Below are 14,096 nucleotides of genomic sequence, written 5' to 3' on the forward strand. Positions count from 1 at the left end.
AACAAGGCCTGCACCAGAAGTGTGTCTCCAGCACAGCAGTTCTTCCATTATAGACCCAATGGGTCCCCACAGCCAATTGGCCTGGAGGTTAATTCCTCCCAGTGTATCAACAGCAATCAAGGCTTAACTACACTAAGACTTTGCATTCAGCCCACAAAGGGGTGTACCAAGAGCAACCACCTCGGGTGATTGGGAAGGCTGAGCTACTGGCCCCTATAGGTCACCTACCACACAAAGCCACTCCATCAGCACAGGGAGGCAGCCAAAATGCGGAGATACAGAAGCATGTCACAAATGGGAGAGATGGAGGAAAGTAAACTACTGGATGACACAGAGTTCAGAACCATATTTATAAGGTTACTCAAGAATCTTCTAAAAACCACTGAGAAACTTGAAGAGACCTTCAAGGACATTAATGAGAATGCAAAAAAAAAAAAAAAAAAAAAAAGGAAAAGGACCAGTCAGAAATTAAGCATACACTGTCTGAAATAAATAAAGAATATACAGAAACTCAACTGTAGATCAATGTACCTCAAAGTCAAACCAAAGATTTGAAATATTAGGAAGCAAAAAACACCCAACCAGAGAGGCAGAAAGAAAGAGGAATCCAAAAGTGTGAGGATAGTGTAAGGAGCCTCTGGGATGGCTTTAAGTGTACAGACATCTGAATTTTTGGGGTGCCAGAAGAAGAGATAGAGCAGGATATTGAAGGCCCATTGAAAGAAATAATGATAAAAAACTTTCCCTACCTGGTGAAAGAAATAGACTTACAAGTCCAGGAAGCTCACAGCATCCCAAACAAGAGGAATCCAAAGAGGACCACACCAAGACACATCATAATTAAAATGCCAAGGGCAAAAGACAAAGAGATAATCTTGAAAGCAGCAAGAGAAAAACAGTCAGTTACCTACAAGGGAGTACCCATATGACTGTCAGTTGATTTCTCAACAGAAACTATGCAGGTCAGAAGGGAGTGGCAAGAAATATTCAAAGTGATGAACAGCAAGAACCTACAATCGCCGAAACTGGTTTGGTTCAGTGAATAGAGTGTTGGCCTGCAGACTGAAAGGTCCCGGGTTCGATTCTGGCCAAGGAAATGTACATTGGTTGCGGGCACATCCCTGGTAGGGGGTGTGCAAGAGGCAGCTGATCGATGATTCTCTCTCATCGATGTTTCTAACTCTCTATCCCTCTCTCTTCCCCTCTGTAAAAAAAATCAATAAAATATATTAAAAAAAAAGAACCTACAACCAAGATTACTCTACCCAGCAAAGCTATCATTCAGAATTGAAGGGCAGATAAAGAGCTTCACAGACAAGAAAAAGGTAAAGGAGTTCATCACCACCAAACCAGGATTACATGAAATGCTGAAGGGTATTCTTTAAGAAGAGGAAGAAGAAAAAAAGGTAAAGGTAAAAATTATGAACAACAAAAAGACATCAAATACATACTTACCAACAAGTGAATCTAAAACTCAAATGAATAAAAAATCTGAAGAACAGAATGGACTAGTGAATATAATAGAATCAGGAACATAGAAAGGGACTGGACTGACAATTCTCAAGGGTAAGTATGTCTGAGGGGTGTGGGAAGAGATTGGACAAAAAACTTATACCTATGGATGAAGACAGTGGCGGGGTTGGGGGAGGGCTAAAGGCATGGGGTGGGGAGGGGAATCAGGTGAAGGGGACGTATGGGGGGAAAAATAGGAACACCTGTAATAATCTGAACAATAAAAATTTATTATGAAAAATAAAAAATAAAAAATAAAATAAAAGGCTAATATGCAAATAAAACAAAAATAAAACAAAAATAAAAAAATAAAACCTAAGCTGGACTTGGGCTTCTCCAGGGCACTTATATTTTTAGAGGCCCAGTCAGACTGGTCATTCTCATGGCATCTCCCTATCTTTTGTCAGTGTTAGGATTTGGGTAGGGACATCTGCTAGTCTCCCTTCTTCCACTTGGGCAGAGCCTGAGGATAGAGCCACCTTCCTGGCCCGAATGCTGTGCCCTTGGGAATGCTGTGGTCACAGCTGGGCTCTAGGCCAGACCAGACTTCCAGTCTCAAAATGAGATGACCGTCCAGGACAGCTCTCTCAGTGGCACTGCCCTGTCTCTCTGTCCTGTCTCCCCAGGGTGACCTAGACTTCTGAGGTCTGGGATTCTAGCTTCCTTGTCTTTGTCCCCCTGTGCATCCTCGGTTTGCATCAGGCTTAAAGCAAGGAGAAGCAAGGAGAGCAATGCTGGTAAGTAGACTCCAGGGACTAGAAAGGAAGGAGGTGGGAAACTGGTTGCCTGTGAGGACCACCAGGGACCGGATCTCATGAGAGGGAGAAGTGAACTCTCTGGGGTCCTTGGGGCTCCTTTCTCAGGGGCAAGGCTCAGGTTCTCTTGCCATCTCCTTAGGGGGAGACAGTGTGGTCATCGCCAAGGGAACAGCCCAAATTATGTTTAGGGCCAAGGGACAAAGAAGGGACAGGGTGGGGAGGGCAGGGGGTGAGGAGTAGGTGTACTTTTGGTGTACTTGCATTACTAAGCTGTGGGTCGGTCCCTCAGTCCCTCCACAAGCATGGCTGGGCGCCCACTAAATGCTGCCTGGGACAGACCCCGATATGTAGGAGCAGATGGGCCTCTGAGAGGGGCTTCCTATGAGGGAAGAGCTTCCAGGGCAGGACTAGTGCTCTCAGGGCCACCACAGAGCTCCCGCACTACCCCAGACAGGTGAGGACAGACAGCGGCCAGCAGTCTGCAAGCAGAAGAGGGCCTTCATGTGACTTTGCTGGCACCTTGCTTGTGGATCTCTAGCCTCCAGAGCTGTGAGCAATAGAAGCCCCGCCTATGGCATTTTGTTATAGCTGCATGACAAGACTAAGAGGACAGGCAGCCACTTTCCTAGAGTTTTAATAAATCAACTAGGCACCTGTTGTAGGAATATTCCTGCAAGACTTACGGTGGGCTTCCCTCCCGCCACCCCCACCTGTCCTGCCTGTGCCACCACACCCACAGCCACTGCCACCACTGTTTCCACAGCCACTCTCACTGCTGCTGCTGTGTTCCTGCCCCACCCACTTGACCTGCCGCGCCCGCTTCCTCCCACTGCAGCCCCCTCTGCAGCCAAGCATGCTGCCTCTGTGCACTCGCCCAGCCCCACCCCATACTCACTGCCAGTACTGTCCCTCCAGCAGCCACAGCCTCCTTGCTTTCCACTTTCCCTCCCTCTTCCTTCTATGCTGTCTTCAGTCTTCACTCCTCCATCCCTCTGTGTATGCAAATTAACCACCATCTTTGGTGGGTTAATTTGCAAACTTGCTCTTATTGGCTGGTGGGCGTGGCTTGTGAAGTGGAGTGATGGTTAATTTGCATATTACTCTATTATTAGGTTAGATATAAACATGTGTGTAGACTTATAAGTAAATATACATCTTTCTCTCATGCAGAAGTTGGCACGCTGTAGAGATTGTTCTATGCTAGTGTTCTTTTCCTTCTTAGGTTCCCCCAGTGGTACAGAGAACACGCTCTTTCATGCTTCTTTTATGATCCCCTAGAATTGCACCGTGTGGATGTGCCTTAGTTTATTCAGACCTACAAGCTCTCTCCCATAGATGGGTGTTGGGTTGTTTCCAGATTTTGCTATAACAAACAGCTCTGCAGTGAGTCACTGTGTACACGCTTGTTTCTGTGTTTGTGAGTAGATCTCTGGGATAAACCTCTAGACATTGGATCGATGTGTCCAAGGGTAGAGGTGTTGGCAGTTTTGCTAGATGTGGAAATCTGGGAAAACCCCGTCATTGACCCTGCAGATGTGCCCAGGGAGTGGCTGGACCAACCCAGTGCCCAGAGCCCAGCCGCTCCCGGGGCAAATCTGCAGGGTCAATGACGAGGCTTTCCCCAATTTCCACATAATCTTTCGGGAGCCTATCAGACTGAGGGTCAGCTGGGGCTCAGGTGCTCAGAACACTCCCCTCCTCAAACAGTAGGGTGTTAGCGTCTCCCTACAGTTGCACTAATTTGCCTGCCCCTTGGTGACCTAGGGGAGTTCCCCCACAAACTCCCTAGAGGGAGCTGTCAGCCTCAGGCTTTTAAAACCAACATAACAGATAAAGTTCGAGTTTCAGTGGCTGTCATTTGCCTTTGTAATGGAGGTCTTTTCTGGGATGGAGTACACCAAAGTGAATGGAAGCCAAGGAAGGGCAGGGGTGTGTCTTTCCCGCTGTGCCCCCCACAAGAAGCAGCACTTGGAGCTGAGCTCTGGAGGGTTTATTATCCGGGTGGTGGGGTGGGGGACTCGGGCTTCTAGTGAGGAGTTAGCTGGGGTCAGGGGCCCTTCATACAGGCCTGTAAGTCCCATTGTAGCTAAGGGGGGTAGGCGTGAAGCAGTGCCTGCCCTCCTTAGGGATCCATCGCTGCACGTAGTTGGGGCCCTTGTCCCGAGGCCACACGATCACGGTGTCCCTGGATGCCACGGATGGGTCCTCGGGGAAGAAGTTGAAGGGACGGAGCAGGAAGCCCACAGAGTTGCCCGGGGTGGCTGTGTTGGGGATGTCCTCTGAGTGGGGGATGTGCAGGAAGCCCACTGTCACCCAGGCCACCAAGTCCTGTGGGAGAGAGGGGTGGGCAGCACTGACGGGCTCAGAGAGGTAAGGGGTGAGCGACCCCTCCAGCTCTCCTTATAAGGAATGGGCAGGTCTGGGGACCACTGAGCTTGCTGTCCACACAGCAAGATGCTGCTGGCACAGGTCCCGGGACTGGACAGGGCACAGCTCTAGTCTTGGGCTGGAGCAGAAAGAAGGCGGGGCCAGTACCTCTTCTTCAATGTTCTCATTGTTTCGAAGAAACTCCTCAAAGACCACAGGTGGGTCCCAGGGGTCGTTCTGGTTGTAGATGCTGCTGCTGCACAGCTCAGACTCCCGGTACTTGGTCACTGCCAGGGGGTACCTGCGGGGCAGAGCAGCCAGGAGGCTCTGGGCACTGGGGTGGCCCAGCTGCTCCCGGGGCACATCTGCAGGGTCAACATCGGGGCTTTCCCTGATTTCCACATCAACTCCTGGGGTCTGTCAGTCTCACTGAGGGTCAGCAGGGGTTCAGGTGCTCAGAACAGGCTTTCCACTCCCCTCTTTAAACACAGAGCCATGCCTTGGAACACACACATGCACACACATGCACCACACACACACACACACACACACACACACACGTCCAGATACACTGCCACAAAGCCCAGAGTCTCATAGACAGAAATACAGCCTCACCAGACACAGGAAAACATAAGGCAGGGCCTCCAGCCTTCCCTCCTTCCCCTGCCTCTCAGCCTCCTCACCTGGCCCAGGTGACAGCCCGCTCCTCCTGCCAACCGGACGGCAGCACCTGCTCAGCCATGGAGTGGATCTGCAGCCTGTAGCTGCGCTGGTGGCCCCAGCGGTTCTCCTTGGGGCTGGTGAAGAGCAGGTACTTGGGCAGAGTCTGTCCAAAGCGGAAGGCCGCCTGGCGCTCCCGGGAGTACCCCGTCTGCTCTAGTGTTGGCTGGACCAGGTGGTGCTCCGGGCTCCAGGGGTTGGTGATGTTTTCTAGCTTCATGCCCAGGGTCTGGAAGCTATTCTTGGTGCCTGCATGTGTGAATGAAGATGCAGAATGAAGATCCAGCCCCCAAAACACCTGCCCCATTTATACTGTGTTCTCCACCCCAGACCACATCCAGCAGCAAACCATTGGGAGCGAAGAGGGTGTTAGAGTTTGCATGGAGCCAGCTGTGGGGGGAAAGAAGGGAATAAACACAAAATCCACCAGGGAAACCAGAGGATGATGCCATAGGTCGCAGCTGCTGTGGTGGTTGTGGTGGGACTGTGGGCAGTTCCTTGGAGCCCTGGGCCCCAGGCTCTGGGCTGTCCTGCAGTCCCAGAGGGCGGCCGTCTTTCCCCAGGCGGGGGCTGTGTCCATTGTGCTGTACCCGGGGCATGGAAAAGGGGAATGTGCCAAGTGGGGAGGGTGGGGTTAGGAAGAGGAATCATCATCTTGTCCTAGGGGCCGGTTCTGACTTGATGTCAGGCCACATCCTGCTTGTTGCCTATGCCGCGGTGACACCATTAACCCAGGAGACATAGTGACTAACCCTCATGGAGCTGTGTCCACCTCCCGGTGCCAGTCGGCAGCGACCTTGCTGACATTCGAGGCACTGTCCTCTCTGCTACCCTGAGCGCACTTTTCTGCAGATTCACCCGGCCCAGGGGTCAGCACAGCCCCAGGGCAGGCACCCTTCCTGGGGCACAGGGACTCAATCCTGCAGGCTCAGAAGCTGGCAGGGCACATTCTCCTGATGGTCTGCCTGTGGGGCACAGCGTCGCCTCCCGAAGTGGAGTTAGTGTCTGCACACGGACGTCTGATCTGGGGACGTTCGATGCCAGGGATTCCTACCTGCCACGTCCAGGTCTACGCGGTAGTGCACCAGGTGAGTGTGCATGTTGCCGAGCAGGTGCGTGTGCAGGCGCGTCCCATGACGCAGCCCCTCGGGCGTGTAGAAGGTGGCGTGCACGTAGCCTGTGGCATGCATCTTGGCCTCCATCACCCCGTTGGGGTAGAAGATGAAGTCCCAAATGTAGTCGTAGTTGTAGACTGTGGACGTGGTCCGCAGCACCAGCACCTGGCCCTCGAGCCCTGCATAGAAGTTGAAGCCTCCGTTGAAGTCGGAGTTAAAGTGGCGCCGAATGGGCACCCCTGTGGGCATCTCGAAGACACAGAGGGCCCGGGGGTAGCGGACAGGGTCGTCGGCATCGTAGTAGTGGAGGGCATCCAGGAAGGTGGCCGTCTCCGGGCAGTCGATGCCAGGGGCCAGCTCATGGGTGACGGTGCCCAAACCCCAGCCCACGTCGATGTACTTGGTCTGCATGCCTGCGGGTGTGTGGCCTCCGTACAGCGCCACTGCTTCCTGGACGCTCACCTCGTAAGCAATGCGCTCCCCACCGAAATGCACGTTCAGCACCTGCAGCCCCGTGGAGGACCGCAGCCTGTAGGCGAAGCTCCAGCCCCCATAGTGCACGGCATTGCCCTCCAGCCTGTAGCGGGGGCCGTGGGGCTGGACCAGGTGGGGGCCCTTCCCAGTGAGGGGACTGGGGAAGTCCCCGCGTGGCTTGTAGGATGAGAAGAGGGGTGGCTCCCCAGCGCCTTTGGCCCCCGGGCCCTCTGGGGGCAGGTCCTCCAGGATAACCACGTCCACCTGTCCGGCATGGTACTTCCGAGCCAGCTCTTCTGGGCTTCGGTAGAACTTCCCGTTGTACCAGAGCTGCTCCACTGCCCAGTCCTGGGCGTTCATGCTGCTGTGGTCCAGGAGGAGCTCCAGGCCAATGGGATGCAAGAAGAAGCCTTCCACAAAGCGCTCCAAGATGAACCACGTGCGGCGCTCTCCTGAGGCCAAGCCCCGAGGGGCCACATCGGTGAAAGTCAGGCATCGGGTTTGGCAGTCGTGGAAGGAGAAGCCTGTGGTGTCCAGGAAAAATCGGTGCAAGGGCCTGGTGGCCTCCTTCAGGGTGTGGTCCAGTAGGACATACTCCGCCGAGGTGATGGGCCTGGAGTTCCAGGACAGCCGGTGCCCAGACCTGGGGGGCAGCAGGCGCATGTAGTGGGGCCTTGGCAGGGGCCCCACGGCAAACTCTGTGATGTTGGGATGCTCCTGGGCTCCGAAGAAGATGACGGCACGCGCCTCCCTTGCGGGCCGCCTCTGACTGTGGTCCAGAAATTTCAGCACCTGCTGCTTCCTGGGCAGCAGCATCTCAATGAGGAACACGGAGTTCTTGTTGATGGTCTCTGCTCGGGAGGGCTCCAGCCTCAGGTCCTTCTGGGCCCAGAGGAAGCTGCGCACGGCCTTCAGCTCCTGGGCGCTCAGGTCAGCGAACACCCCAGCCTGGCTGCGCAGGGTCCGGGGGGAGTGGTTCGCCATGGCCAGTGTCTGCAGCATCAGGATGGCAGCCAAGGCCCAGCCGAGGGCCGGGCTCTCTCGCCTCATGGCTCTAGAATCCAAGAGAGATGAACTTAGTTGTTTTATGGGAAGACAAGGGTTTCTACTAGGCTCGCTTTGTAGTTTCCCTACAGACACAGCCTCATCCCTTGGCCACCGCGTCAGCCAGAGGCCATCCTAAGGCGGTTGGGGCCCCAGGCTGCTCAGATCTGTGCTTTCCATTGATTTTAATTCCACACTCTCCTCACTTGTCAGTAAGCCTCGTTTGGTCCTGCAGATTTTATCACCTACGTCAACTCTGATTTCCCCTTATCTGTGCGTTATCTCAGTGTGGCTGCACCTCCACCTTTAGGGTGACTGATCCAGTGCCTGTGACACAGGGAATCCCTCCAATGTATTTCTTGTGTCCTGTGTCTGGACAAAAAGGGTGTGCAGTGATAAATTATAAACCCCTACCCGGTCAGGTCTCGGTGGGTAGGGACAGCCCCAGCCATGAAAGGTTTTTAAGCCTGCCTTGGCCACTGCTGCTGTCTATCAACGGTAACACACCTTTGAAATACCACAGTGACCCTCTTTTTCATTCCTCTAAGATAGGGGTGTCGAACTCAATCAGAGAAGGGGCCAAAATCTAAAATCCAGCCTAAATCGCGGGCCGAATGGTTTACTGAACAGTCATAAACTGTCATTGTGATGGAAACGCAGCGGAGTGCAGTGATGACAGCGCGGTGCGGGCCACATTGCAAGGCCTGGAGGGACAGATTTGGCCCGCGGGCCTTGTGTTTGACACATGTGCTCTAAGATGTAACCATCCTCAAGGGAGCACACTATCTTGTAGATTGAGCACTGGCTCTTGTTTTCTTGCATCTTCATGTCATCTTTCTCTACTCTCAATGTGTAACTGAGACTACAAACTGTCATTCTCAGAAGTACTTGAGATCCTGCTTCCTGTCACTTGTCATCAGTCTTGGCTCAAATAAACTCTTATAAAAATTATCTATAGTTTTGTAGATTTCTTATGTCGACATGTGTATTCATAGTAGAACTCTATTTTTGATACACCAGAACATTTTTCATTCTAAATTTGAAATGCAGAGCAGAAGTTCAAAGGGTGGACTCTGGGGTCAGGCTGCCTGGGTTCAAGAGCTACATGTCCCGCCACTAGGACCAGCTGTGTGACCTTGGGCAGGTTGCTTAAACTCTCTGGGCTTCCATTTTCTCACTTGTACTATGGAAATGAACAAGCATAGCACCCACTTCCTAGGGTTTTGAGGGAAATGAGTTGGTCAGTAGAATAATGTGTTTAGAACTGTGCTTACCTTCTAGGAAGCACTCAGGAATCCCTAACTACTCTTCTTTAATATTTTTATTGATTTCATAGAGGAAGAGAGAGATAGGAAGAACAATGATGAGAATCATTGATTAGCTACCTTGCATGCCCCCCCATAAGGATCACGCCCACCACCCAGGCATATACCCCGACCAGGAATTGAACTATGACATCCTGCTTCATAGTTTGACACTAAACCACTGAGCCACCAGGGCCGGGACTACTCTTTAAAAGCCAACCCTCAGGAGAGGCTCAGTGGTACCAGAGATTTTAAATGTAAGCAGTGTAGATGGATTTGACTGAGATTAGTTGTAGACTATGGCTGAGTGAGGACCAGTTGGCCAGTGCTGCCCAGCAGCTTTGTGTCCTTGGTGGGGCGCTCAGGTTGTGGCTGATTGACCATCTGTGGCTCTTAGCAGGGCACTTCAGTGTGTGGCCATCCCAGGTGTTGATACAGGGAGATGTCCTTTTCCCTTCCATTTCTGGGGTGGGTGTGGTCAGGGCCTTCACTCATAGCCCATCCCCCAGAGCATCCAATCAGTCCCTGTGCCTCATCCTGTCCCCCTGGCCCTGGTGCTGTCCAGCCTGAAGGGATGGGTGAGACACAGAGGTGCTGGGGGAAGCCAGAGACTGCAGAAGGCTATGGGTGAGCTCTTGTTTTACTATTACATTTTGGGTCAGCCTCCTTTTAAAAGTAGACTTTACTTTTTAGAGCATTTTCTAGGTTCACAGCAAAATTGAGCACAAGGTACAAAGACTTCCCATCTGCCCCCTGCCTCCCACATGTACAGTCTCCCTCATTTTCAACACTCCTCACCAGAGTGGTACATTTCCTACAATCAGTGAACCTACACTGACACACCATTGGCACCCAAAGTCCATAGTTTACCTTCGGGTTCACTCGTGGTGCTACACTCCATGGTTTGGACAGGTGTATACTGAAATGTAACCACCATTGCTAATCCCACAGAATAGTTTCACTGCCCTAAAAATCCTCTGTGCTCAGCTACACAGCCCCCCCTTCCCCCCCCCCCCCCTGATCTTTTACCATCTCCATAAATTTTCCCTTTTCCAGAATGTCATAAGGTTGAACTCACCAGTCTGTAGCCTTTTCAGGCTGGCTTCCCCCACCCAGGAATATGCATTCAAGTTTCTAATATCTTTTCTTGTCTGGGCCCCCTTTTTAGAACTGCTTATCCCCAAATGCCTTTCTGCTCTGTAGAAGAGGGAGGTGACTTGGCTGTTCCTTTAAGTTTATCCTCCCTGCACAGTCCTGTGAGTGGTGTCCCAGTGGGCAGCCAGGGCGTGGACTGTGGCACTGAGGCCACGGGAGGGGAGAACGTGGCAGCCCGTGGGCTCTGTTCCTCTCCACCTGAGAACAGCATCCACCTCCCCACTGAGGCTTTACCATTTTGCCTCTGCAAGGTTGCCCCCTCGCTTTCTGGGCCTCTGGAGTCTTCATTTCTCCTGGCCCTCACTCCAGGCCTCACTTCTCTCCCCTCTCACTCATCCCCTTCTCGACTTTCCCCATGGCCCTTCAGAACATACCTGTGTGCTCTGCTCCTCTTGCCTCCACAGCCAGCCTTTGTCTGGGCTCCTTCTGGAGCTTTATAGCTCTGTTGGACCCGCCCTAGAGGGAGGGACAGCATGAGGGCGGGGCCAACTAAGGTGTGGACCCACATAGGGTTCAGAGGGCTCCACAGTGGGCAGGGCAATGGCCCAGGATGGGCACCGGGTTCTGCTCCCATGGGGACCCTGTTGCCCTTACAAGTACCCAGGTTTGGAAATGCCCCAAGCCTCCATCACTTCAGCCATGGGGCTCACTTTTGTTTCTCCCAACACCCGTGTCCTAGTTGTCTGTTTCCTTTCATTCCTCCTGCCACAGGGCACCGTCCACAAGAGCTGTCTACGGTGTAGTATTTCCTGTTGGGAGCAATGTGAACTGTGTGATGCCATAATTTATTAAAGTAAATGTTGAGTTGCAGAGGCCAGAGATAAAGACAAGAGGAAATTTACCAGCAAGCAGTCTCAGCCTGAAGCGGATGGAGGGATAAAGGCAGAGGCTGGTAGAGTTGGACACCACAAACAAAAACAGGGAACCTGACCCACCTCTAGAGAAAATAGTTAACGTGATATTTGTTTTCAATTCCAGAAGGCTCTTGGTGTCTCCAAGGAAGGCAATTAGCTTTAAATGCATAAAGGATGATTGATACAGTGACTTCATTTATGTCTCTCACCCTCAGTCATGGGGTCCTTATGGAGCCTTGAGGAGGTTTGCATGTTAAGAGAGTTCTAGGAATGAGCTGACACTGAGAAACACAGCCTGTTTCTGTTCTACAAAGGACATCATTACCAAATGAATGGAGTGAGGATAGATTGGGAGAAGATACAAATAAAGATTAAAAGAGAAAGGGACCACATGCAAAGGAATGAAGTTTGGCCATTAGCTCACACCATACACAAAAATTCACTCAAAATAGATCAAAGACCTAAATGACAAAACCATAAAACTCTTAGAAGAAAACATAGGGATAAGTCTTTTTGACCTTGGCTTTGGCAAAGGATTCTTAGCTATGACCCAAAAGTACAAACAACCAAGGAAAAAACAGATAAATGAGACTCCTTTAAAATCATAAACTTTTGTACTTCCTGTGCATTTTACATATTTGTTTCTGTCTTTTTAACAATCCAAGTGTTCATCATGTATGTTATGAAGAGATAAACAAAATGTGACAATGAATGTCAGTTAGCATTAAAAAGGAATGGAGTAGTGATGCATGTTACAATGTGGACATTGTCTCAGTGAAAGAAGCCAGTTTAAAAAGACCACATATAATGCCAGACCAGTGTGGTTCAGTGGTGAGAGTCGACCTATGAACCAGGAGGTCATGGTTTGATGCCCAGTCAGGGCACATGCCCTCGTTGTGGGCTTGATCCCCAGTGTGGGGCATGCAGGAAGCAGCCAATCAATGATTGTCTCTTATCATTGATGTTTTTCTCTCTTTCTCTCTGAAATCAATAAAAAGATTTTTTTTAAAAAGACCACATATTATGTAACTCCATTTATATTAAATGTTCAGAATAGGCAAATCTATCAAGACAGAAAGTAGTTAGTGGTTGCTTAGGGTGGGGTTGGAGGTGAGCTGTGACAGCTAAAGAATATGGGGTGTCTTTTTGAGGTGATGAAAGAGACCTAAAATTGCCTATGGGAAGGGTTGTGCATATTTGTAAGTATATGGAAATCCTCGAATCATTCATTTTGCAGGTGAATTGTATGGTATGTGAATGATAGCTCAAGAAAACTTTTTTTTTTTTTTTTTTGTGAGAGACGGGGGATGTAAAGTACAGCATAAGAACATAATTGATAATATAGTAATAACTATGAATGATGTCAGGTGGTTATCAGATTTATAGGAGATCTCTTTGTAAATGAATATGTAGAATGCACAGGAAGTCTTAAAAATCAGCTGGAATGAGGAAGAGATCCCAGTGGAAACATGAGTGAAGGAACTGCAGGCAACTTACAGACGAGGAAACCAACAGAGTTCAGGGGACAGGAAGAGAGCTAAAAACCAGTGGTGATCAGGGCAATGCAAAGTACTCAACAGTGAGGTCAACTTTTATAGGCATTGCTGGCTGGAATGAGAAAGCTGGATGAAGCCCCAGTGTGGGCAGAGGCTGGGAAAATGGGAACCTCAGGTAGGGCTTGGGGTGGGGGTTCTGCGGATGACCCAGCAATCAGTATCACCATCCACAGTAAGGAAGGGGACAGTGAGAGTCACAGACCCTGTAGGATACAAACAAGCCTTGTTGTAGGGATGAGGCCACCTGGTGTCCATCACCAGGAATGACAGTCAGTGTTCATGGTGGGGTGCTGTGCATCTGTGGATGTGGATGACCATACAACAACTCACTGGAGTGGGTCTTAAGAAGGTAGGAGGAAAGAGGATGAATGAGAGAGCACAGTACCATCACACATAGCATGCCCACAAAGCCACCGGACACGTTTTTAAGAACAGATAGAAATGAAAGAATAGACATTAACACTTTATTTTAAATACATTTATATTGATTTTAGAGAGGAAGGGAAGATAGAGAGATAGAAACACCAATGATGAGAGAGAATCATTGATCAGCTGCCTCCTGCACGCCCCCTACTCGGGATCAAGCCCGCAACCCAGGCATATACCCTTGGCTGGAATTGAACCTGGGACACTTCAGTCTACAGGCCGATGCTCTATCCTAGGGGTGTCGAACTCAATCAGAGAAGGGGCCAAAATCTAAAATCCAGCCTAAATCGAGGGCCGAATGGTTTACTAAACAGTCATAAACTGTCATTGTGATGGAAACGCAGCGAAGTGCAGTGATGACAGCGCGGTGCGGGCCACATTGCAAGGCCTGGCGGGGAGGATTTGGCCCGAGGGCCTTGTGTTTGACACATGTGCTCTATCCACTGAGCCAAACTGGCGAGGGCTAATTAACACTTTAGAATGATTGCCTGGAACAGTGGGTGTGGACACACACACACACACACACACACACACCAGAATGACATGACAGAGGCCCGTATGACCATGATGGTGAGGTCAATACACGGAGGCCCACGGCTAACTCCGTTTGGCAGTGGCTGTTCATGCACAGTAGCTGAAAGGCCTGAGGAGAAGGGCTGAGTGGCTGTTAATCACCACCTAGGGCAGGTGGCCTGGGAGCAGGGACACTGCTGGTTGTAAAGCTGGAGGGTGCCGTGTGCGGAGGGCCAGCAGCGCTCCATATGCCGGTGGTGAGCAGGGAGTCTACTTTTTAAGTGAAGGAGTGCATAAA

The 14,096-nt window shown here is 50.8% G+C and overlaps 1 protein-coding gene across 2 annotated transcripts; it reads right to left on the bottom strand.

Moving 5' to 3' along the window:
- Positions 1 to 4,254: 4,254 nt before the first annotated feature.
- LOC118704793 (amiloride-sensitive amine oxidase [copper-containing]) lies at positions 4,255 to 10,949 on the bottom strand. 2 transcript variants are annotated; one of them, XM_036412738.2, is made up of 5 exons: positions 10,824 to 10,949; positions 6,412 to 8,000; positions 5,321 to 5,606; positions 4,806 to 4,938; positions 4,255 to 4,598 (listed from the first exon to the last, which is right to left on the bottom strand). In XM_036412738.2, exons 1-5 carry the CDS (start codon positions 10,922 to 10,924, stop codon positions 4,329 to 4,331), a joined length of 2,379 nt encoding a protein of 792 aa, XP_036268631.1. In that variant the 5' UTR covers positions 10,925 to 10,949; the 3' UTR covers positions 4,255 to 4,328. The 2 variants fall into 2 exon arrangements, with proteins under 2 accessions (XP_036268631.1, XP_036268630.1); XM_036412737.2 differs by lacking the exon at positions 10,824 to 10,949 and adding an exon at positions 9,843 to 9,883 and having other exon boundaries at positions 6,412 to 8,002.
- Between the last annotated feature and the right edge of the window lie 3,147 nt (positions 10,950 to 14,096).

The sequence above is a fragment of the Pipistrellus kuhlii genome, unplaced genomic scaffold, assembly GCF_014108245.1.
Source record: "Pipistrellus kuhlii isolate mPipKuh1 unplaced genomic scaffold, mPipKuh1.p scaffold_m20_p_47, whole genome shotgun sequence".
NCBI classification, from domain to species: domain Eukaryota; kingdom Metazoa; phylum Chordata; class Mammalia; order Chiroptera; family Vespertilionidae; genus Pipistrellus; species Pipistrellus kuhlii.